The 26,211-nt window shown below is 49.3% G+C and overlaps 1 protein-coding gene across 1 annotated transcript in view; it reads right to left on the reverse strand.

Annotated features, from left to right (window-relative positions):
- AP4E1 (adaptor related protein complex 4 subunit epsilon 1) overlaps nucleotides 1–26,211 on the reverse strand; it is a 321,681-nt gene that overhangs the window by 83,118 nt on the left and 212,352 nt on the right. Inside the window, 1 exon segment of the mRNA XM_086958294.1 lies at nucleotides 9,257–9,392. Coding sequence (XP_086814420.1) covers nucleotides 9,257–9,392 — 136 coding nt within the window.

A 26,211-nucleotide genomic window follows, 5' to 3' on the forward strand; every position in this document is an offset into this window, starting at 1 on the left:
GTTTGTAAACTGCCCTTTCTGTCAACATGAGCATATCCATGTTCCTGCTCCATTGTGCCAATGTGGGGAGATCCGCCGTTCCCCATTTTTGTGCAATGTCTCGTTTGGCTGTGATCAATCCTATCGTAGTCCACACCCTCTCATAGAATGTAAGATCTGTAGGCCCCCACACATTCAATAAGCATACCCGTGGGTCCAGTGTAAGTGAGGTGTGAAGTGTTTGAGCGATAGTGCGGAGTACCCGCTGCCAGTAGCTGACAATACGTGGGCAGCCCCAGAGTGTGTGTATGAACGTGCCCTCCTCCCCGCAACCCCTGAGACAATATGGATGCTCTGCTCTCTGTAGTTTGTGTAGTGTAGTCCTTGTGTAGTGTATCCTGTGCAAGATTTTCAATTGTACCAGGCGGAATTTAGACGATATACCAGCCTCACGTGGAGATGCCATGGCTGCGTTCCAGTCGGATTCGTCTAGGTCTCCGACGTCGGTCACCCATTTGTCTTTTAGCCTCTCCAGCGGGTCAGGTAAGTTGTTGATTAACTTACGATATGTCAATGAGGTTGCACCTTCCTGCATGAAATCTGTGAGCAGACGGTCCTCCAGCGGGGAGGACTCAGGTGGAGTCGTGTCTGGTGGGATCGCCGTCTGGAGGGCGTGTCTGATCTGTATATATCTATACAGCTCGCTATCCCCCAGTTCGTACTGTTCCTGAAGGGTCGCAAACGGAATCACTCCCTCCCTAGTCCACATGTCTCCCACAGTCGATATCCCAATGTTATCCCACTGGGTGAAGCCCTTAGTGCGCCGTAGATGTCCCAGTGACTTGGTGTCCCACAGTGGTGTGAGCTTTGTGATGGCCCCATACCAGTGTAGCTTCGCTTGCGCCTTGTACCATAGTTGTACGGTTTGTTTGGTGGGTCCTATAAGTTTCGCCGCCGTGCCCCGGTTGTATAGAGGTGCTAGCAAGCTATTTGTACCTAATTGTGCCCTGTCTGCTTTGAATGCTGGGTCATCCTGCGGGGCATGCACCCATTGGTTGAGTATCTTGAGTTGGGCCGCCCAATAATATAATTGCATATTAGGCAGTGCAATTCCTCCATCATACCAGCTCCTATTAAGCTTCGTGTGGGAAATTCGGGCTGGCCGGTTTCCCCAGAGCAGACTTGAAATCTGTGCTGTTACTCTCTGGAGGAAGTTGGCGGGTATCAAGTGTGGGGCGTTTTCGAGGACATAGAGAAAGCGCGGCAGCGCCATCATTTTAAATAATGCTGCTCTGCCCAGCAATGTTAGTGGGAGTTCTTTCCAGTGTTGCACATTGTTACGGAGCCGAATTAAAGGGGGTTGCAGATTGAGCAGTGAGAACTCAGTTTCACCTCGAGTGATATGGATTCCCAGATACTTAAAGAAAGAGGGAGCTATCTCCAGCGGACAGGATTCTGGCAGGGGCGGGAGTGGCCCTTTGAGCTCAAAGATTATCGACTTCGACCAATTGATAGTATAGCCTGACACTCGCCCATGTGAGTTGCAGATTGCTAGGAGGTTCGGAAGACTGTTTTCTAAGTCTGTGAGGTATAACAACATGTCGTCCGCGTATAGGGACACTGTCTTCCCACTGTGGATCCCATCTTATCCGCTTCAGAAGTTGTGTAGTGCGGATAGTGACCGCCAGCGGTTCTAGGACCAGAGCAAACAAGAGGGGCGAGAGTGGGCACCCCTGTCGCGTACCACGGCCGAGACGTATGGCTCGTGACGTGTGTCCATTCGCTACTACCCTGGCCATGGGATCCTTGTAGAGCATCCTTATCCAGGAAATAAAGATGGGTCCAAAGCCCATGCGAGTGAGCATGATTTTAAACCACTCAATGGGCACCCCATTGGGGCCCAGAACCTTACCCGAGTGGAGGGAGTTAATGGCCGACTGAATTTCGTCAGTTGTTACGGGGGCGTCGATGTCCTTCGCCGCCTCTCCCGTCAGCGTTGGCAGAGGCACACTGTCGAGGGTGTCCCGGGCCACGTCCTCCGCCACTACTATTGTCGGAGTATATACTTCAGTGAAGTGATCAGTCAGTACTTCTACTATTTCCTCCGGCTGTGTGTGTACAGTGCCACATGAGTCCGTAATTTGTAGTATGTTCCTACCTCCCCCTTGTTTCTTGTCCAGCCACGCTAGGAGTTTACTAGCTTTGTCCCCAATGTCATAAACCCTGTGTTTAGTCGCGGCGATGTCCGCCATGGTCACACGCCTCAGATGGTCGTTGAGGCGGCGCTGATGTATCTGTAGGTCATGAAGTGTGTCTTCCGATGGGTCTGCCATATGGGCTGTGTTGGCCCTCTCGAGGCCCAACTCGAGCTCCAATTCTTCCCTCCTGTGTGCTCTCTTGTGATTAGTTATCGCCGCAATAGCCTGACCCCTGAACACTGTTTTGTAGGCTTCCCACAGTATTGAGGGGGAGTCTACCGAGGACTGATTCTCCTCAAAATATAGCCGGGTCACTTTCTTCAGGTCTTTACTGATCTGTGGGACTTTGAGATACCCCGGAAAAATCGGATACATCCTCCTACGTTTGGTGCCTGTACTAGCCACGGTCAGAGTGACCGGCGAGTGATCCGAGATGCCCCTCGGCTGTACCCCCGCCTCACCGATGTTAAGGAGACCGTTACCCAATGTAAAAAAGTAGTCTATCCTTGAAAGGCTATTGTGGGCCGCTGAGTAATAGGTGTATTGTTGCTGATCTGGGTGCAGTATACGCCACACATCCACTAAACCCTGCGCTTCTAGAAAGTTCTGTAGCTTGCTAGGGCCATCCATGTGCGTTCGTGTGGGGAACCGATCAAGGGTGTTCGTGAGCGTCTCCACCAATAAGTGAATGCCCTTCAGGGAGTTCCAGCTGGAACTTGCCGAGATCCGGCAGTGCTACTGCTTGCAGCGCCATCGGGATATAAACGGAGACCACGTTCATCAGTCTGCCCTCCCACTGGCCATGTACTGCTGCAAAGCGGCCTTGATCATCTATTTTTGTGGATTTCACAATGTACTGGGAAGACTTTCGTAGCAATATGCCTGTGCCACGTGACCCTGAGGTAAATTCAGCGTGCACTATCATATGGTACCCCTTCTGTCCAGAGCTCGTGTGGCCGCCCCCATCAAGTGTGTTTCCTGTAAAAGGACTAGGGTGGGCCCCTGCCTCTTAATACCTTGCAGCACCAGGCCCCTTTTGATCTTGTCGCCCAGGCCCCTAACGTTCCACGACATGATTTGCAGCGGGGCTGGTGGAGTGTGGCTATCTATCCTGGCCATAAGGATTGCTGGTGTTGGGGCCCGAGGGAGCCCATAGGGTGCAGTCCCTCTCCAGTCTTACGGAGGGATCACTATAGGCCGCCAGGCCTTTTCGCCATGTGTGAGGTATTGTATGGAGACATGTGCGAGGCAGGTTCGACTCTACCGTTCCTCCCGCCATCGGGCCGTCCCAGTGACTTACGATGCTTTCCAAATGCTGAGTCATTCCAATTAACATGTGTGTGTGCAAAACCAAAACTTGCAGGACCAAGTGGTCCCAAACTTTACCCATCCCAGTGCCTCTACCTACCCCCCTCTCTGCCCCCCTGCTACACGGACTCAAAACTGCCCGCTCCCCCAACTGAGCAGAGTGCATACCCCAACCCCAAACCAATGTACTTGCGCGTTGGGGTGAGGGACTCTCCGCTGCCAGCAGTCTCTCACTCACACCCTCAGAGGTCCATCACCCAGTGTCCAATGGCGGGTAGCATGGGCGCAGCACAATAAGTCAAGTAAAGTATGGAAACCTGGAGGATACAGTTCCTCGTTGTCCTCCTGGCCGCCGTCTTCTCTTAAGGGAGAGCTGTTCTCTGGACCCCCTCCCGAGGCCTGTGAGTCCGGATGTCTTCCTGCATTTCGGCCCTTTGGGGGCCGATTGGTTCGCCGAGGGTGGTGGCCTGGTCTCCATCCTTCCAGCCAGTCCTGCACCGCTTCCGGGGTGTCAAAGAACCAAGTTTTGTTTTCTGCTACTACCCTGAGCCTCGCGGGGAAGAGCATGGAGTATGGGATTTCTCGTGACCTTAGTTCTTTTTTAACCTCAAAAAAGGTTATTCGCCTGCGTGCGACGTCCGCCGTGTAGTCGGGAAAGAAGGCTATGGTGGAGTTCTGAAGCTTGATAGGAGGGGACGTCCTGGCCGCCTGTAAGATGGCGTCTCGATCTCGGAAATTGAATAGGCGGGCAACTATAGGCCGCGGAGTCGCCCCCGGCTTCGGTTGACCGCCTGGCACGCGGTGGGCCCTCTCCACGGAGAAGAAAGTGGACAAACCCTTTGGCGTAAGTTAGTCTGTAATTAGGCTCTCCACAAACAAGTCCATGGCTCTTGTGCCTTCCGATTCTGGCACTCCAATAATGCGGATGTTGTTCCGCCTAGAACGCCCTTCCTGCTCATCAAGCTTCTCCCGCAGCAGTTTATTGTCCTGTGCCATCTTCCCCATTGCCTGTTGAAGTTCTGAGACATCCTCCACGAGGGATTTTGTGACCACTTCCATGTCTTTGACCTTCTCCGACATTTTGTGGAGGTCGGCTCTAAGCAAAGTGACATCCGTGGAGATCGCGCCCAGCGTCGTTTGTAGCTGAGCCAATGCTTGCATCACGTCCTCTAACGTTGCCTTCTTGCCTCCCGGGGCATCTGCAGTTTTGCCTCCCGTGTCTTTCCCCGTCACGGGGGAGGTAGTTGGCTTGTCGGACGTGTATCGTTCAATGCGGGTCTGTGTGGCGCCGCCCTTCGGTCCTTTCCCTGCCATGCCTTTGAGTTTCGTGGCTTTCGAGCCTCTCCGTTCCAGCTTGTCCGGAGTGGCTCACCCATTTTGGCCACGGAGTGTTAGTGTTCTCGTCCGCACGTGAGCGCGGCCAGGGAGCCTCTCAAAATGTCCGCCGGCACCAACGAGCTGTCCCTCCCCGGGCCCCCGGGGGGTCGTATTGTGCTTCCGAACCGGGTGTAATCTGCTATGTTTGTTCTGGCCCACCAGCTGGGTGACTGTAGGGCGTTCCGCAGGGCGAGGTATGTTAACGGTCCATAAGTGCGCAGTGTCCTCCTCCGCCTAGAAAATGGCGGCTGCCCTTCACCAACCGAGGCTCCCCTCCGCGTGTGGCCGCCGGTCAATCAGTGAACAGGGCCGAAGGTGCCGGTCTCAGTGCAATAGTGCAGTCACACTTCCTTGGATCGTAGGCGGTGCCCAGCCTGGCTGCGTAGTTTCGGGTTTCGGCCGTCCTGTACGGCGTGCGGGCACTTCCGGCTCGGGTCCCCCGGAACAGCTGTACTTCCTGCCGGGCTATTCGATCTGGGAAGGTCCCGGTTCAAGTGGTCGATGTAGGCCAAACCGCAGCTTCGACGGAACTCGGTCCCCAGGCGTCGGATTTGAACGCCGCTTCTCGCTACTTGCTCCGCCCGGTCCTAGGCTCCGGTTCCCTCCTGCAGGGCTTGAAAATTGTGGCGGATTATGAGCCGGATAGTCGAAGAGGCCGCTTCAGCCGCGGAGCCTGTCCCTCATGCTGCCGCCATGATCGGCTGCTAGCCACGCCCCCGATAGAATTGGATTTAAAGGTAAATTTTAGTAAATCATTTATTATGGTATGCGGTCCCAATTCGACAAAAACAAGGAAATTTACTGTAAAGGAAAAAACAATTGATAAGGTGCCAAATTTTACCTACATTGGGAATGTTTTTAATAATAAATTAAATTGGGATAATCTAATTGTGGCCAGGAGTTAATATATCAGCAGAATAATAGAGGTTTTTTTTTCGCTTTGCTGGTAAACTCGGACATAAGCCTGTAGCAGAAATGTTAACATTATATAAATCGAAATGTCTGTCAGTATCCACCTTTGGCGCAGGAGTATGGGACTACCATAAAAGTTCCCAGATCCAGATTCTAGAGAAAACATTTTTAAAAAGGTTACTGATGACTCCTAGCAGTTCTTCAACATTTTTTGTCACTCTGAAGTGGGTCTGGAATATGTAAAAGATAGAATAAACTCTGCCCCATTGATTCTATGGGGGAAAATCTGGACCTCAGAGGACTTATTGTTTTCAAGAAGTATTCTAAGAGATTGCATGAATCTTGATAATGCAATGTCAATCCCTTGGCTAAGTTATATCAAAGATACCTTTTATAAAATTGGCTTGGAAAATTAGTATGATAACCCCAAGGGAATCCAACAAAACATGAAACAGGTTATAAAAAAAGCTTTTTGGACTGAAATATGTATGTCGAACCCGAATCATGGATTACTAGATTGTATGTTTCCAAGCCAACCTCAATTTTATTTGTCTTTTACCATGCAGGGTCAATCACATTTCCTAATGACCAGATTCTGTCTCTGCACATTGCACTTTCTGGTGACTTTCCCCAATCGGGCCGGTTGGTGTGAGAGACCCCCTGTGCTTGCAATAATTTAGCCCAGCAGAGCACAATGCACTTAATGTTGTTTTGCACACTTTATAAAGACCCAAGGGCACGTTTTATCAAACCCATTTTAAAGGAAATCTGCCCCTGCTCCCATCAGGAGGGTTTTAATTATTTGCTTTCATTATCTACTGCAGTCATATGAAGTGCTGTGCTCAACTTCATTAGAATTGCACTTTTAATCAGGAAACGTTATAAATTGTAAAATGAACTAACATTTTTAGTGATTTTAGGGGTTTTTAATATCTTATAAAAATATGTAGTAGAACGGTAGGAGGCTTCCTTTAAACTCTTAGAATTGGGATAAGATGATCTAGGAGAAGAAAATAGGTGTACCGCATATTTAAACTTTGCACAAACATTTTTCCCAATGCATATTAAGTCATTTTTTTAAATGTTTTTAATGTATGAATATAAATGTCAGATTTTCGGGGTTTTTATTATCTTGCATGAATATGTCATAGAACGTTAGTAGGTTTTTCTTGAAATAACTAGATTCAATGCTGTGATAGTATGACCTAGGAATAAGAAATAGATGTATTGTATATTTAATTTTTTCACAAAATGTTCCTATGTATATTCTGTCTTGCTTTTTTTAATGTATGGATGCAAACTTTTATGATTCAATTGAATAGGATAAAGAACATGAACCTGAACCTCAGTTTTTCAACTCTGTACCCCAACTGCAGCAGGGGTCGTAAATGTAACTGAGCACTGATCATTATCAGGCCCTGCTATTTGCAACCTGATGCTACCAATGCACAATTAACATAGCCTTCCCTTAACTTTAAAAGGAAAATGTGATCCTGTGCTTGGGCCGCAAGCTACTCTAAAGGTGTCTGGGAGCTAATGGTAGCTCACAAGCCACTGGTTGGAGACACCTGGTTTAGAAAGTGAGGTGGAGTGAGATGTCAGAGGGCTGGGGTTGTAAAAATTTCCTGCATGTGGCTGGCTGGTATTGCAGTAGATACCAAAAATATGGACTGTCATGGACCCTGCAGGATAGAGAAAACTATTTTGGAAATGCAGTTATTTTACCTTGAGAATGTTTTGAGTGGAGGCTATCTCAAACACCAATCACTTTCCCCCAGCATTTACGTCAGCATTGGTCAACATTTCTATTTCAGAAAACAAAATGCAACATAATATAGTAAGTCAGTTACACTCCACCTCCATTTTGACATCTCAGTTTTGTAGTAATAAACTAGCATTTTACTAAGAAATTGGCTGGTGGGGAAGAGCATACTAACAAACTGTTATCATAGAGTTCCATAGCTGTTGCCTCATATTTTAGAACTTGTTCAATTTTGAGATAATATGTACATTACAAAAATAATATGTAATGCTCTATAATTGTTCATCCATTGAAATACAAACGGAACAGGAAGGAATTATTCCTCGCATGCCGACTGGCTATTACTAATCTGGTGTGAACTTACAACGCTATTTGAATATCACTGATTCTTTCCTACACCTCAACCAAGAAGGAAGCATGACTTGTTTGATAATATCTGGCCTCAGGTTTAACTTTGAGTGCCAGTGAAATTTACAATTACCTCTTGCAGGAGGGCACAACAATTTTACTTGCTGCAGTTAAGTGTGTTAAATTATCATATGCTCTAAATAGTTGCAAAGATGCAGTTAAAGAAGTGTTGAGAAATGTGCTGGTCACCAACAGAGGCATATACACTTTGGTTGTTTGTTGTCGCAGGACTTGTCTGCTACTGATATCATAATGATGCCGAGGTGAATTATAACTCCTAGCTTTATGACTCGGTCACTGTCATAGTGGTGCCATCTCAAGTGGTAAGAATAAGTGATTGAAGGAGGAAATATTTACTTCTGGTGCTGGAAGTGTCTGATGATCTGGGTTCTGTGCCTGATATCGGGTCCTTCTTGCATGTGCATGGATAGCTAAAGTCAATATGTACATAGAAAAAAAATGAAGCATGTTCCTCTCCACCTTAATATAACATTTAGTAACTGACAAACAGAGGAGCACCGAACAAAAACATTCTACAGTATACACACCAAGATCGGATTGCTGTAGGGACCACACAGTTTAGAACTAACTGGCTGCGGTGCTACTTCACTGAATGCGAAGCATGAATTGGCTCAAGAATCCCTCACTCGTAGTGAGAAGACCTGAAAAGCCTGCTACTCAAGGAAAGCATGTCAAAGGTTGGCCACACATGGATGCATGTAGGATCAATGCAAATGGAAGGATGCTCAGGAACTTTTGGCTTAAATACAATGTGTTTTTCGCGCATTTCCTGTGACCACCCACACAGGAGTATCATTCCAAGACATTGAAAAGGTACAAGTAAGTAGTAAGAGAAAACATTGTTGGCAAAGTACATAAAAACTGATCAAGTATGATTAGTAGAATCATATTCTAGTCTTCTAACAATTGCTGGACATAACACCTTAGATTTCATGACAGATGTGAATTAAATATGTAAGATTACAAGAAAATGATATTGTTAATTATGATCTTGCAATTTTTTCACTGATCTATGAAGGTTTGTGAAATTCTCTTAAATTGAAGTTCAGCTGTTGTTCAACAATAAACTTTAATGAACAGAGCTTAGAAGCATGGAATGATTACCTTCTCGGAGTAAACAGATTGAGTATGGGCATCTTGACCCAGCATACAATAGAGACTTTAACATCTTGGTTGCATCTGAAAACTGTTCACTCATTTTCTCTGATTAATTTACAGACCATGTGAAGGCAATATATGCCCAGATTATAGTTATAATGTACTTCAAACAACAAACTTAGAATAAACTTACTCCTTTAGTCCCACTTCAGCGCTATTGCCTGAGAGCTCCGAAGCCAAAGATATGCCCGTGGGAGACTGCCTACCACTCACACCAGACAAAGGCACACTCGAAGGGAAGGACAGCTCGTAAGGCTCAAAGTTCAGGGCTGCAATAAAGAAGAGAATTATCATTCAAAATGACCTACAAGGCTTTCCATACTGCAATTTTTCTCTCAAAATTTCTGCTCCAAATTGTTAAGGGAGCCCAAATAATATCTCCTCCCAGTGATGAGTTTCCAGAGGATATGCGGTAGTTGATCTTTCAGTGACAAAAACCGGATTTTGAGGGAAAATCCACTAGGCAACGTGTGCTGTCTGTAATGAGACATACTGTGGGCTTAACAAGAACAAACAGGGGCTTGGAGTTTGTCCGTACTGTCACTCTAATTTTCCTGCTACTTAGTAGATGGTTTCCGCCAATCTTGTGTCAGTCCCTTCAGTGGCGCACTGTCACTTTACAATGTGTTTGACTGCCTGGTTCTCATGTTCGCTTTCAGGCAACTCCTTCTCTCTTTTTGAGAAAGCACTCCCTAAGAGTGCATGTGTTTTCCATCCCTCTATCTCATGTGATTCCCTAAGTTTCATTTGTCTGTTGCTACTTCTCCCCACCTCGCACTCTGTGTTGCTTCTCTTCACACACGCCAACCTCTCTCACTTGTTGCTTATTTTCGCCACTCCCATACTCTCACCCATTGGCTGCTCCCCCATGTGCTTCTTCATTGACAGCTCTACACTGCTCTCCCTCTGAGTCTACACAGGTCTCCCCTTGCTTCTGCGTCCCACCACACCCTCTCTGTCAAATCCTGCTTCCTGCACCTTCTTTCTTTTGACTGATGCTTCTCCTCCCCACTTCCCCCCATTATGTTGCTTCTCACCACCTCCACCACACCCCAGTCCTCTGTGTTGCTCGCCCCCACCGCGCTACAATAAAAAAAGAATTGCCTGCCTCATATTGCAGTCATGTGCCTGTGTGTTTTAAGTGCCTGCAAAATGACATGGCAGCTGTCTTATAGCAGCTTTGTTTTCTTTTCATGGAAGCTGCACAGCATGGCTAACAACCATCCTTAATGATAAAACCTATTGGCTTTATCAGTGATTGGTCACAGATGTAGTAGGCACCCTGAACATGCTAAGAAACCGTCCCCTCTTTGCATTCTGGAATGTGCAGTTTCCGCAGGACATATTACTCACATTTTGAATGTTTTTCATGCCAGTATAGGTGCAGCCAGGGCATATCGTGGTGTGTGCCAATCATCAGTCAATCAATCAAAATAAGCTTTATTCAATTTTAAAAGGAGAAAACTCATAAAAGCACATACAATACGCAACACAACGGTTAAATACAATATCAATAAAAAAAATGTATATAACATAAAATAGAATAAAAGCCAAATATCATTGCTATAAATAAAAACACAGCTAATACAGTCCATGTTGCCAGGTAGTACAGATGTAGGCCAGAAATCATTACTAGATGTGCAAACGCAACTAATGCAGTAGATATTACGAGGGAAGATCCACAAAAGACCTCAAGTAATTCTTGATCACAACTGTGCCAGTCTTATAGCAGCGTTCAAAAATGAGGTATGCTAAAAAAATCCCGAGAGCATTTGTAAGAATATGAGGGCTGGTGTAACCTGGGAGAAATATGCCCTTTTCAAGATAATAATGATGAACGCTTTCCTAGGCATTTCATAAAAACTGCAAAACATGGTAAAATTGAGAGTATCCTGTGGGACCTATTATCACATTTACGTGGTGACTGCCCCGAGGATGAGCTAGCAGGAATTGCAGTAAGTCAAAACAAGAAGCAGTTATACCTACTTTTAACAAGAAGACCATATGTCTCGGTATTGTATAATTAAATAAAAAAATACAAAGGCGGTTCATCATCACCCCTCCGGGTTACGGTCAGGGACGTGAGCACATCACAGGTATCATCAGTCATTTAACATTACAGCAGCTTTGAAACAGGACCCGATTCTAAACCAATGAACAAAAAATCAAATACCACTTTTACCACTGCCTTGATTTTCAGGTGAATTCCTGGTTAAATGCGTGCGCAGGAATGGTTTGTCTATGTATCGATTTAACTGCACTTCACATCGGTGTTTACTTTATTTCCGGTCTGGTCATGCAGGCGAGGCAGCATGCGAGAAACATGAAAACTGTTATTCGTGAAAGGTACAATGAATCACGCAATGTGTCAGTGCTGCTCGGGGGCTCAGCAGCAGAGGCTGAAACCGAAGCTCTGGAGGCCACAAAAGAGCTCAAGATGCGCTGCCTACGTATATGCAAACCGCGCCCCCAAGAAAAGTTTAAATCAATAGCTCAGAGTTGCTTAATTGCAGAATACAAGGAAAAAAGGAGGAAAGCAAATTTCTCCATACACGAGCAATAGCTTTGCGTAAATTCGCTCAGTGCAATTTGTATTCTTTGTGTCCGCAGATTGTACGGATGTGTCTACAACACATAATTAGCACTGTGGGGTAATGCAATCGTAGCATGTCTGTAATTATCTTCACATTTGCTTTTTTTAAGACTGAAATCATACGTTGGGTCCTACTTACAAAGGGCGGCAATGCACAGTGTTGTTTCGTTGCACATTTTTTTTCTTTGCATTCCCGAACTGAACAGCAAAGCAAGCTAATTCCATTGACTCTGGCTCTGCCAATCAAATCTCGTCCCAATGAAGCTTGATTGTCTTGGCTCGCACAGACGGGCGGGTTGACTGCACCCAACGTGTGCCCCAACAAAACCAGCATTGTCCGCATGGCTTCTTAGCACAAAAAGCCATCGCTAACAGCTGTAGTCCTCAAAATACTAGCTTGCAATAAGCATGGTCTGAACCAATGCTAGCTTTAACTTGATAATACGTGTACGCGAATAGCGTATAGTGCCAATATCGGCAACACTTCCCGTCCCTCCCAAAGCAATACTTTGCGATAATAATTAGACACAACAACATTTTTGGTGGAGAAAATTGCTGCAGGTTTATTTGCATAACAATATGCCAACATGGTGGGTTAACTTACGGGCGATCCCAGGGCAGGCAGCCCCTCACCGCCTGCCCACCTGATGAGCCAAAACACACGGTGGCCCTAGCCAACCGGTGTTTGTCGATTTAGGGGAGGGGATAGCCCCTCCCACCGGCGGACCGCCAGTCCAAACCCTTACTCACGCCCCTCTCCTAAAGGGGGCAGAGCGTTGCAGGCAACCCCCGGTTGCTCAGGTCCACAACCCCCCGTAGGACTAACGGGGCGCCGTCGCTCCTCCAGGGTCCAACGCGAGGACCTCCCTGGGGATATTTGGCTTTAGCACCCTTACTGTGCTCCTGTAGAGGGTACCCTTCTGTACCTTAAAGCCTTTGGATCGCCCTGTAACTCCGCCACAAACCTGGGTGTGGCCCCCGTCACCCCAGGGCCTCCCACCACTATAGACCTAGCTACCTCCACCCTGCTGAGTCCAAGGTCTACCTAAGATCAAGCAGGATCAGGTCCCTTCCCACTCTGGACAGTTGTGTTGACCAGCAACCACAAGCCCCTATCAGTTCTGCCACTCGACAGGCCTGTGAGCTCATATCCCGGGTCAGATTTATGGCCTCCTAACCCTTACTTAGACATGCCGGAGCTATACCTCACATATAAAAGGCCTGCCGACCGGCTGACCACCATGCAGTCCCAATATTAGCTGACCTCTCCCATGGAGACTTTGCTTAACTGCAGCGCCTGGTAACATACAATCCTTCTTGATCAGGGGACATGGAGTAAACCTAAGAGTAATGTCCTTGTACCCTCTCCACTAAGACTGCAAACTGTGCTCAGGTAGTTGTCTGTATTAGAGCTCCATCCACTCCCTTTCAGCACTATCAAGGCAAACCGCACCCTCTTGGGAATAGCACACTCACCTCCCTGCTGACAGAAAGTGCCTATTCGAAACTTTACTGCTACCCATGTGCGTAGCTGCTGTTGATAATGATGGTCCCCTATAGCACCGGAAAACCAGCTGCTGTACTATAGCATTAGTGGGCCAAAGCAATGATTATATACGTTTGTGGCTAACCTTGTCACAGATGGCAAAACAAGGGGCTCCTACGCCCTTAGAGATCACCATAAACCCCTGCAGTGGCCAGACGTCAGGCACCCAGCGGCACCTGTCCGTCCTAAATCTTACTAACTCCTTTCCGCCTGGCGGCACTCCCTGCTGCAGGCGTCTTATTGCAACCCCTACTCGCCCCCTTGACCCTTAATGCTTGACACTGCTGAAGATGTGTGGTTACCTGAATGGGGTCAGTGAAACGTATAACATGTTTCCTGAATGTATCATGTATGTGGTGTTGTGCCGGAGTAAAGGGATCAGAACCTGATGGTATTAAACAACGGTGATTCCTGATAATGCACGACAACTGTAACCTCTGGCATATGCGCGGTGCCGCACCAATTGGCCCATCAACTCCACTTATGAGTGATGTGGGTGTCACTGGGACCGCACTGAGGTGACTGCAGTCCTTCCTTTCTGGGCGGACTTTCTCAGTATTTGAGGACTATGCATTTACACTGTGGCGTTCCCCAGGGTTCATCCCTGAGCCCAACCTTGTTTAATATATATATGAGACCATTGGCTGAGGTGGTGCTACCTTGGGGGGGTGCAACTAGTGACGTACGCTGCTGATACTCAGCTTATCATCACTCTATCTGGACAGATGTCGACCTATGACAAACTTTCCTCTTGCCTTAGTAGAGTCCGTGAGTGGATGGATGACTTCTTCCTAAAACTTAACGGAGCAAAGACGGAGATCATGATGCTAGGGCATAACGCACCCTCCTCGGTGGATGGCTGGTGGCCTAACACTCTGGGCCAGCCCCCTCCCCCAAAAGAGAAAATCAAGAGTCTGGGAGTGTGGCTGGACCCAGCGCTTAACTTTCTGGGGCAAGCCCAGAAAGTAGCAGCTACTTGCTACGCTATGATGAGATCACTCAGGAAAACCATTGGGCTGCTCCTGTTTGAAGCAAGGCGGATATTAGTCCAGGCCCTGATTTTAACGCGCCTCGACTACTCCAACGCAGTCTACCTAGGGGCCCCACAGGGGACACTTAGGGTCCTACAGACTGTACAGAACTGTGCAACCCGGATGCTTCTACAGATCCCTCGTAGAACCTCAGCCAAACCAGCGCTCCAACAACTACACTGGCTGCCGGTACAACAAAGGATCGAATTTAAGGCTATGACCATTGTCCACAAAGCCCTAACCAAAACAGGTCTTGATCTTAGTCAACCTTTGTTCTGTCCCTATCAAACCAATAGGACCCTTAGATCCAGCAACAAGAACCTTCTGGCAGTTCCCAGAATAAGGAGAAGCCGTATGGGTGGCAGGCGTTTTGCTGTTCAGTCAGCAAAACTTTGGAATAGCCTGCCCGACTCTATTCGGATGGAGGAGAACCATCTTAGATTCAGGAATATGCTGAAAACACTCTTATTTCCCTAAATCATCGGGGATGAATTGGACCACTGAAGTGCTGGGATGCCCCCGGGTAACCATGCGCTATACAAATGAGTAGTCATTCATTCATTCACTTACAAACCCAGGAAGCAGACCTGTGCTGGTTACCCCCCAGGTATGACGATCTATGCATGTATGCCTGCTATACTGCTCAGTGTTTCAGATCTTACCCTGCTATCCCCAACCAGATACCTACTGTCTCTGACCGCAAGTGGTAGGATACTCAATTACTAAACCCAATGTACACCTAGAATGCAAGCAGAGCTTAACAAGAGACAATACATCCTCTGTCCTTCATGCGCAGTAAACGCGGCAATCAACGTTACAGTGCTGACAAGCCTGTGCTTAACTTGAACTCGAGGTGAGCCAACTGAGGCAAGCCAGGCCCCTTAAAGGCTAAGAAGATGGCATGGGCCAAGGGCAATCGTCACCCAAGCACTTAGCTTACTGAGTGCTTGTTGTAGTGGTCCTCTTCTAAAGAGCCAGACCGTGCCACCTTGTGGCCGACTGTCAGAGGTGCTGGTGTTGACAATAGTGACGGTCCTTGCATCAGAAACATGCTTAAAACACCCAGTCAGATTTAGCACGGGAGGACTTGCTGCTGGAAATAGGAGTGGCGGGCCCTTGCCGCACTTACGGAAGCCCAGCCTTGACTTACTCACCATGTGGGAATAAAACAAGGTACAAACTAGAAAATTGCGTACCCCGTGACTACCTGGACGGGTAAAAAACGTAAGGACCCCTCCCCCTGCTGTGTGTAAGACCAAAAGTGTGTCACATATACTGATCTGTCTGCAGATAACTTAAAGAAAAATCCCCCGTGTACCCCAACATGAGTACCAGACAATTCTACTATCATTCTACCCAAGTGGTTACTCCTCCTGTCACCTGTGAGCTGTGGCCAGCCCGAACTGTTGACTTTGTCGCTGTTAGGAATTGGATACGGTAATGAAGCAACAGCTGTGGCTGTCGTGTAAGAATATCAAAAGCCGCCATTCTGAACTGCTCAGACTGAGCCAAGGGAGAGTACCTTCATGATATTAGCAAATCCACTACACCTATCTGTTTTTCTACTCTCCCCAACAAGTAGTCTAGACCGGGTTGTCTCCTTGCCCAGCACTGAAAATCTATCCGGCTATCCTTGCGTGCAGCAGAGAACTGATCTAAAAAAGAAAACTTTCAACAACCTTGAAATCTGTCAGGCTCGAGGGATTCCAAGGAACACAGTTTTCTAAATGACAAAAATGTGCCTTTTCGGAAATCGGGTGACCCATTTCCCCTAGAGAGTATGAATGCACAAGTGATTCTTATGAGCAAGCAGTAGAAGGGCCCGTGCCGCATCTAATCTACCACTTACTTTCAGACGCATTACCAGGTGTATAGATCCACCCCCCTGCCCTAGACAGCACACACCTGTCCCACGTGAAAGGAATCCTCTCCCCCAATGTCCATGCAGGTTTTGCCCCAGCTCAGAGAATGGCCAGCACAGCTACAAGGACTCCTCAAAACTAGGGTGTCTGACAGATGGCTTAGGAGAGGCATTCATTGCTTACTCAGTTCCCTTGCCACTACCCTAGGGTGATCAGAATTTTAAAGCCAAAAAACCGGTACGTTTCATAAAATTAGAAGAAGACAACAATTTTACTTCAAGCGATAAGAGCGCTCCTCAGCAGAGAATTACAGAACAGGCAGTAAGAACATACATAAAATGCCATTTTTAAACCCAGTAGCTTGCATTTTAATTAAATTGCTTTCTTGAAACAACTGCTAACTATCCCTCTTTGTTAAATATAAAAAACACCCCCCACCGTTTTCAGTCGACCCTCTTTAAAAACCAGGACATGAGCTACATTTCGTGAAATTTGCTGGGACAGCTGGTTAAAAACTGGGACCGTCCTGGCAAAATGGGGACGCCTGTTCACCCTACACTCCCCTACAACGCACCTGCTAACCTTACACTATAACTACTTTATAGTCATGCCCATCAGCCAAAGACATCCATGTATGGCACGCAGGATGTTGACCCGAACCAGTGTTGGTACCTTCTTCCTGATCTCCAAGGACGGCATGCCTAGTGTTACTACAAAGACCATCCCTAACCTCACCGTAAACAACAAAAAAATGCATCACCCGAGGATGTATTACATAAATTAATAATGGGACAAATAGTTATGACTGCCCTAGCGCTAATGTGTCCACCATACCAAACATATTGTGCTTCAGCGTGGAGCTACCGGTCCACTCTCGATTGTCCTGTGTGTCTAGCTTTCCCGTCGGCAGGGCGGGATCGGCCAGTGTCCTATGTGAACTCCTTAATGCATTCTAATGTGGGTCCGTCTCGGCATGTACTTCCCTTGAAATACATGTGTCCGAAGTCTACCTGAATGTAACCGGTCCAAATGTAAATAGCAGACACCCGAGGGAAAACTACGCTCAAAACCACATTGCATTACCCAGAACAAGCCAATCCACCCCTGGTTGCTCTCTGTCCCCCCCCCTCCAGCACTGAATCCCTTGAGTCCTTGTATGATACGACCGCAACAAAGATTGTTGATCAGGGATTTGGGTTTAAGGATCTGGGTAATGAGAGATAGAAACAGTGACCTTTGGAATAGGAAGGTTTCTCACTGGAAACAGGAGAAAACCATCCTTTTCATGCTAGTGATGGCGGTGTGTCAGACCTGACCGGGGTATTGCAATAAAATACATCTTCGTACCCGTGAACTCTCCCGCAGGATAAAGCATATGGAGAAACGTCTACCCACTCATCAAAAGTGGTTCCTCAGATGTATGAAGATTAACAAAACTGCAGTTGCAATTCAGTGCGTAGGTGCAGTGCTTAAGGGTAGATTACCCTACAATTCAATGCAATTCTGATCCACCACTGATTAGAAGAGCCTAATTATCAAGTTCTAAATACGGGAGCTGGACCCAGCCCGCAACGCAACTCACCCTGAACGACCAAGGATAAACACCATTCCAGCCCAGAAGCGACGCATCCCGCGTGTCCAAATGGACACACATGAAAAACACGGGACCCGGAAAAACACGCCACCTGTCCCCCAATTAGCCTACGAAAAGGAGCCCGTTAGGCAAGGGGTAAAGTGTAAAGTACCCTTGACGTGTGCATTGAAGTCACGGCTCGCTAAACAGCTTGCCGCCAAAGAGAGGATGTACCGAGTTCCAGCGTCAAAATGCACAATCTTATGCCCCTAAAGATAAATGCTCGAATGGCCGGATACGAACCCCCTGTCCAGGAGCCTCCTGCTCCATCAGAGGTGTAGGGCTATCCCACTGATCTATAGCGGGCGAGACACACTGACGGAGGTTCGGACCCTGGAGGGGAGGCGTACGCGCTGCCCCCCTGTAAATTACTGCTTCACAATAAATAAATCCAAGTAAAGAATGAAGCTAGTACGGGCGCAGCGGGAGCGCCGTTTGCGCGCCGAAGGCGCGCCTAAGGCAAGCCCGTCTGCGCCCGTCCGCAGCCGGACGGGGCTAGGGGCACGACACCATGCCAAAATCATGTCATATTCCTCCAAGGAACTTATCGCCCTCCAAGGCCATTGGCCACTTCCGGATCCCGTCCGCAGGCTCGTCTCCTCACTAGGCCTTGCTCCTTCCTCCCCTACGACACCACACCCTCCGTTACGTGCTCCCCCGTCACCTTGTCCCCCCCACTCGACCCTCACCCCATCACTCCGTCATTGTCTGTCTTCCTACTCAACACCAGGTCAGCGGTCAAGCACCACCACGAGCTGTTTGTCCTACTCGACTCAGAGAAGCCTGACCTACTGCTCCTGACCGAAACCTGGTATTGTGATTCCTCCCTCCCTGTTCTCCTGGCTACCCTACCCCCCTCCTACGTGGCCTTACGTGCCGACCGCCCGGCAGGCAGGGTTGGTGGTGGGGTCGCCTTAATCGTTCGGTCGGAATTGAACTTTCAATCACTTCCCTTTCCCCCCATTCCTCCTGCTGACTTCCTGGTAGTCCGTTCTCTCTCATCCTCCCCCCCTATTACTTGCCTCTTAATGTACCGCCCTCCTCAGCCTTCGTCCTCATTCCTACCGGCATTTCAAGACCTGCTGGCCAACTTGGTGGTCAACTACGCCTCGGTCTTGGTGCTAGGGGACTTTAATTACTGGCCCTCAGACCCACATGAGTGTTCAGCCTCAAAAGAATTTACAGAATCCCTTTCGTCCCTCAACTTTGTACCGCATATAACTGTCCCCACTCACTCTCACGGGCACATACTTGACCAGGTCTGGTCCCTAAACCTCCCAGTGGCCTCGGCGGCTGTTTCTCGTTGCCCATGGTCCGACCATGCCCTCATCTCCTACTCCATTCTCCGTAACCCGTTATCCAAAACCCCGCATGCCAAAAATACCTGGGCACGGAATTGGAACAGACTGGATTTTCCCTCCTTGACCTCCCTGCTTCGAAACTCCATTCCCACCCTTTCTGGCTTATCATCTGCCTCTCAAGCCAAGGCCATTAACACCTGGCTGGCTGGAGGCTGCGACTCAGTGGCTCCCCTACGTCGCATTTCCATCCGTCGTCCTAAGGATTCCAACAGATGGTTTAACGACCACCTGAAAGAGCTTAAACTGAGCGCCCAACGGGCGGAGAGGCAATGGAGGAAAAATTACTGTCCCTTATCAAAAACCCACTTTCTCACATCACTGGCCAAATACAAAACAGCAATCCTCGCCGCAAAAACCACCTACTTCTCAACAAAAATAACGTCTGCTGAAAATAAACCCAGGGAAATCTTTGGCATAGTGAATGACCTGGCATTCTCAGACCGAACCTCCCCCCAAATCCCTCCATCCCAGCTTCTTTGTGATCAACTCAACACCTATTTCTTGGACAAGATCGTAACCATCAAGGCCAACATCCCACCACCCTCGTCTGCTTTTGTTGATCCCCCCCCCCCCCCCCCCCACCGTTCAATGCCTTTTCACCTCCATTCCCCCCCTCACTCAGGAATCATTTCTGGAGATACTCCCCAAAGTGAAGTCGGGGTCTCCGGCGGACGTCTGCCCGGCACGAATCCTGCAGCAAATTTACTCCGGCTGTCCTGAACCCCCCATCGCTTTCCTCAATAGCTCCCTAGCACGGGGTGTAGTGACCCCTGTGCTAAAGGCAGCCACCATAGTGCCCATCTTGAAGAAACCTGGCGCGGACCCTTCCATCTCGGCCAACTACCGCCCCATCTCCCTGCTGCCCTTTCTGGGCAAGGTGATGGAACGCCACGTCACCGCGGTACTCAGCGCCCATATTGAGGCGAATGGGGGGCTGGCATCCCGCCAGGCCGGCTTCCGTCCCAGGCATTCGACCGAATCGGTTGTGGTCTCAGTCTTAGACAACCTCAGAAATGGTATGGATGATAACAAATACCAGGCACTGGTCCTCCTTGATCTTTCCGCCGCCTTTGACACGGTGGACCATACCATCTTACTTTCCCGTGTCAAGGCGGCCGGAATCGGGGGATCAGCTCTGGTTTGGCTCTCCTCCTTTCTGAGGGACCGCACCCAGGCGGTCCGGCTAGGCGACTTGACTACCACTCCTCTCCCTGTCACTTGTGGTGTCCCCCAGGGATCCTCTCTTTCTCCCTTACTTTTCAATCTTTATATCTTTCCTCTTATCTTCGCACTCCAGCAGCTGGAGGTCACCGTGTACAACTACGCGGATGATCTCCAGCTCATCTTTGATCTGTCCTCTTCTTCCCTCTCTGTCTCCAACTTCCAGTCAACAATGATATTCATCAGGGACTGGATGAACCACAACCACCTTAAGCTGAACCCAGATAAAACCGAATTGGTTCTCACCGGTGGTTCATCCAGCCCCTGGAACTCCCTCTTCTGGCCCCCCTCTCTTGGTCCCGCACCCTCCCCTTCAACCACGGTCAAAACACTGGGTGTCAAAATGAATATTCAGCTCACCCTCCATTCACAAATCAGTTCCGTGGTCTCCTCCTGTTTCCTCACTCTCCGAACCATCCGCTCTGTCTCCCGCTTCTTCTCCCCTCAGGCACTTAAGATTATCATGGCCGCCTTGGTGATATCGCGGCTGGACTACGCCAACGCTCTCTATCATGGCATCCCTGCATACAGCCTGCGAAGACTCCAGACGATCCAGAACCAGGCGGCCCGGCTGGTCTATGGCCTCCCACGTCATCACCACTCCACCCCCCTTCTCAGGGAGCTTCACTGGCTTCCCGTAAAAGAACGCTCCCTTTTCAAGACCGGCTGCATGGTCTTCCAGGCCCGCCAGGGCACTGCCCCCGCCTTCATCTCTTCATTAATAAAACCTTATGTTCCCGCAAGAGAGCTCCGGTCTTCCTCTAAGTCCCTTCTTCAGATCCCACGACGTATGTACTGATTTATAATTATAACGCATGTGCTCCTCCTACAAGTGTGTGCATTGCTAGCAGTGTCATAGGCTGTCTGGAGGACCGGGGACCTGAAATGGCAGACTGGCAGGGGGCGCATCCCGATATCCACAGCCCGGACATGGGCACGCACCGTGCACACACAGCCGCGCCCGCAAGTCCTGGGTGCGAATTGTGTGAAGTCATGTGAGATCCCACATCAGTGATGCTTGGGCCGGATCCATGTGGAGCATACGCGGCGCATCTAGGAACTACTGCACCTTTGACCACAGGTCCCCTGAGAGGCAGGTAAACTGACTCGCTGAGCCGTGAACAACAAACTGGCCCAGAGCTTTGCACACTCTACCCTTCGCAGCTGCCTCATCAGTTTTCTAAAACGTGAGTTCGTCCCAGAATAAAAGCCTACTACCCACGCAAAGTTATCGGCAAGGACGGGATCGAACCCCTGGTCCCGAAACCTGACAACAAGCGTCATCGACTCAGCGTGGTTCATAGGTAATGAAAGCTGGCTGAGCACCTGGCACCCCCACCAGGAAAGGGGAGACAGAGACCTGCCGTGAAACACAGGCCGTCAAGGCTCGGACCTGGCTCCATTGAGCATAAATAGTCGCCACCAGGGCAACATTTTCATCACGAATCGGTGTCCTGATTTTGACTTGTGGATGAAAGCCAATTATGGTAGGCGAGAAAGACAGCATTCCAAAATGACCACCACCTATAAATATAGGAATAGAAGATGTTTGGGTGAACCACTGCCTTGTTCCTCTTCTTCGAGCTATACGTTTGTGACTATCGTTCAGACGTACTTCAGGTGACATCCTAAAGAGATGCTCATAGAGCCATAGTCCGCAATGCTGACCCGCGCATGCGTGAATCCTGCAATGTCACACCGCGGCCATGCCGAACAGCTCAACAAACACAGGGGACCCCTAGCCTAAACGTGCTGGGGCTGCATGGGTCTGTCGTGGGCCTCTAATGCCTGCTTCCTGATTGGTTAATGTAATAGCGTCAGGTTAAATTACTGATAGGCTGCGCCATGCCACAGTGTGTTTTAGCGGTAGCCAGCCACAGGGAGGCACGCACAGATGGCCTGAGTTCCCCAGTGCCCGGTAACTTACAATTGTACCCGGTCGGGGCTCGAACCAACGGCCTCAACCTTGATAATGCCCCACTCTCTCCCCAGTGCTAAGCACCCACACCGGGCATCCACTTGTCCTACCCAGTGCCCCGCCGTGGCCGGTCACGACCCAGGGGATGCAACGCGACCGCCCAGACTCCCCACTCCCATAGCGCCAGCCCTCGGCAGTGGGCGAGCCTTGGAGAAGCATCCGCCATAGACATAATGGGGAAGGGGGTCCGGGGGCATGCACTCACCCCCTCTCAGGCCCGAGGGATCGCAGGGCACGGAGTGCGACGGGACACGAGGACAACCAAAATGGCACACGGGCAGCCAGGAAGGAGGGAGAGCCGGCGTCAGGGCAGCAAGGAAAAGAGGGCGATCCGTAGGCGGGAGAGGTATAAGTACCTCTCCCCCCGCCCCCTCCTCACCGGATGAGACGCTTGTTTGGGGGACCCACCAGGATCCCCACACACACTGGGAGGCTGACTAGTGTGCCATTTTGTGGCACTAAGGGTGGCCGCCCTCTTAGAAGGGCCCACTGCGTGGGCCCGGGGGCAGCCTGTCATTGCCTGCCTGCGTTTGCACCTGTTAGCAGATTAAAGCACAACCTATTGGCTTTCTTTAAGAGCGAATATCACAAGACTACATTTCCACAGGCTGTTGCTAGGTTCTTCGAAAGAGGTCAGGACATATCTGCAGTACCACAGGCTGCTACTAGAGGTACTCAGCAGCACAAGCCTGAAGTGCCACATTCTGTTACCGGGTGTGCTGAGAGTGATCAGTACAAGCGGGTAGTGCCACATTCTGTTACTGGGTGCGCTGAGAGTGATCAGTATTAGTGGGCAGTGCCACGTTCTGTTACTGGGAGCACTGAGAGTGATCGGTACAAGCCGGCAGTGCCACTTTCTGTTACTGGGTGCGCTGAGAGTGCTCTGTACAAGCCGGCAGTGCCACGTTCTGTTACTGGGTGCGCTGAGAGTGATCGGTACAAGCCGGCAGTTCTATGTTCTGTTACTGTGTGTGCTGAGAGTGATCGGTACAAGCTGACAGTGCCATGTTCTGTTACTGGGTGTGCTGAGAGTGATCAGTACAAGCCGGCAGTTCCATGTTCTGTTACTGGGTGCACTGAGAGTGATCGGTACAAGCCAGCAGTGCCACGTTCTGTTACTGTGTGTGCTGAGAGTGATCGGTACAAGCTGACAGTACCATGTTCTATTACCGGGTGTGCTGAGAGTGATCGGTATGAACTGGCAGTGCCACGTTCTGTTACTGGGTATGCTGAGACTGATCGGTACAAGCCAGCAGTGCCATGTTCATCTACTGGGTACACAGAGTGATTGGTACAAGCTGGCAGTGCCATGTTCTGTGACTGTGTATGCTGAGAGAGATTAGTACAAGCCGGCAGTACCATGTTCTGTGACTGTGTGCTGAGAGTGATCGGTACAAGCCAGCAGTGCCACGCTCTGTTACTGGGTGCGCTGAGAGTGATTGGTACAAACCGGCCGTGCCATGCTCTGGTACTGGGTGCGCTGAGAGTGATCGGTACAAACTGGCAGTGCCACATTCTGTTACTGGGTGTGCTGAGAGTGATCGGTACAAGCCAGCAGTGCCATGTTCTGTTACTGGGTGTGCTGAGAGTGATCGGTCCCAGCCGGCAGTGCCACGTTCTGTTACTGGGTGTGCTGAGAGTGATCAATACAAGCCGGCAGTGCCACGTTCTGTTACTGGGTGTGCTGAGAGCGATCAGTACAACCAGCAGTCCTACATTCTGTGACTAGGTGTGCGGACAGTGATCAGTACCACATTCTGTTAAGAAGGAGTACCGAAGAGCAGCGAAAAGCAGGAACAGAAGAAGAAGCAACTGACCTGGCACCAACCCTGCCGACATGTTCATCTATTCTCGACAATGGCACCAAAGTCATCCTGCCCTGCTAGCTGCTGATCCTCCAAAGCCTGGGAGCACTGCCAGCACTTCTCTAAATACTCAGGAACCCCTGTGGAGCAACACAGCTGTTCCCCTCAACCTTGAGGGTACCAAAGATCAAGCTGTGAATGCTCCGGACCGCAACGACCTGACACCGGAGAGCACCACTGCACCGGAGCTGTCTAGTCCAAGGTGTAGTGGGCCAATGGTGCCAGCGTATTCCTCCGGCCCTTCTGGGACAAAGCCCACCTTGGACTTTCCCACTGTACCTCTGCACTTGTCAGTCGTGGATAAGAGGGCCAAAGGTGTCCCCATGTTTCAGAGAATCAAGAGGCCTGATCCACCCTGTTGGTACAGCCCGACTGGACTCCCAGTCCAAACCTACAGCCTCTTTTAACAAAGTCCGATCCCCACAGACTAACATTGGGCACCTCTGCACCCGGCCTCCCCAGTGCCACCCGGTGTGACCTCTTGGTCCTGTCTTGGACCTCACCCTAAATCCAGGAGATTGGTTTCTATTTCGAAACATACTTTCTGGTGCCAATATATATATAAAGATAAGTTTTATTTTTATAAATTGGTGTGATCTCCTTATCAAGTCGTGTGCATCATTTATTGACTGTGTATGTATTTTGCACATGTCTAACACTCTTGTCTCATAAGCCTAAGGCTGCTCAACCACACTACCGCCTAGAAGAGCACCTTGGGATTGCTAGAGCAAGCCCCTGTCCAATAGTAAGGGAATATCTGGACTAGTTGCACGATATACCTAACTTTGGTATATTATATAAAGAGCCAGCTTCCTACAACACATGAGTGGCTACTCTTTGAAATCCACCCGCATCACGCTGTCAGGCTGAATAGAAGAGCTGAGAATGCCGGGCTGGTAAAATGAAACTAAGCACCACACATCTCAGCCAATTTAAAAACTGCTCTCAAGCTGTTTACAATAGTAAAGATCATAGGAGCAGAGCAAGGATTGGTTGGGACTGGCGACCATAGCATTCCATTCGAGACCAATAAGGTTGTGTCTCTGCTTCACTAGCTTCCTGACACAGATGACTGGGGAAGCCTGAACTGGGCTTGTCGTGCTGGCCATAAACAAAACCTGACATGAACAGTTCAGTTAAACAGCCCTAGTTGGTTGCCAATAACCCATGCCTAATAGTAAGAATAGTTTGCCTACTGTCTGCTGGGAGAGACAGCTTCTTGGTGGTAGAAATAATGAATTTGTGGGATATAATGGCTCGCAGGCAGGGGGAAATGCCCCTATTGAGAAACCGCCCCTGCTGTATACTACAGTCTCCTGGCCATTAGGATGACTTGGACCTGGTCGTCCTCATTCCTGATCTTCTTCAGAAGAGGCAGTGGCGGGATAATCAATCAATCAATCATAGCATTTATAAAGCGCACTACATACCCGTGAGGGTCTCAAGGCGCTAGGGGGGAGATGCTGCTACTGTTTGAAGAGCCAGGTCCTGAGAAGTCTCCTGAAGGTTAGGAGGTCTTCGGTCTGCCGCAGGCGGATAGGGAGGGTGTTCCATATCTTGGCGGAAAGGTGGGAGAATGATCTGCCCCCGGCGGTCACTCTTCGGATGCGGGGGACGGTGGTGAGGGAGCGGTCTGCGGAGCGTAGCTGGCGGGTGGGGGTGTAGAGGCTGAGTTGGTTGTTGAGGTATGCCGGACGGTGTTCTGGAGAGCCTTGTTTGCGTGGGTGAGGAGCTTGAAGATATACAAGGAGTTCCACGTTAGATGGAAGGGCTTCTGAGTGAGAGCTGCCTTGGAAACTCCAACATATAAAGATGATGGTCGGAATGTTGAACATTGTCAAACATTCACCCCGGTCACAGATCTGGGTTTAATCCATCGTTATTTTGCTCACCACACCACCCCAATTCAGACATAGCCATATGCAAATCAGTCTTGACCCTGTGCCTCATGAGAACAGTCCAGACCGAATTGCCAGGCCATGTCTTCCCTGTACAGGA

This window comes from Lissotriton vulgaris, chromosome 2_1 (assembly GCF_964263255.1).
Source record: "Lissotriton vulgaris chromosome 2_1, aLisVul1.2, whole genome shotgun sequence".
NCBI classification, from domain to species: domain Eukaryota; kingdom Metazoa; phylum Chordata; class Amphibia; order Caudata; family Salamandridae; genus Lissotriton; species Lissotriton vulgaris.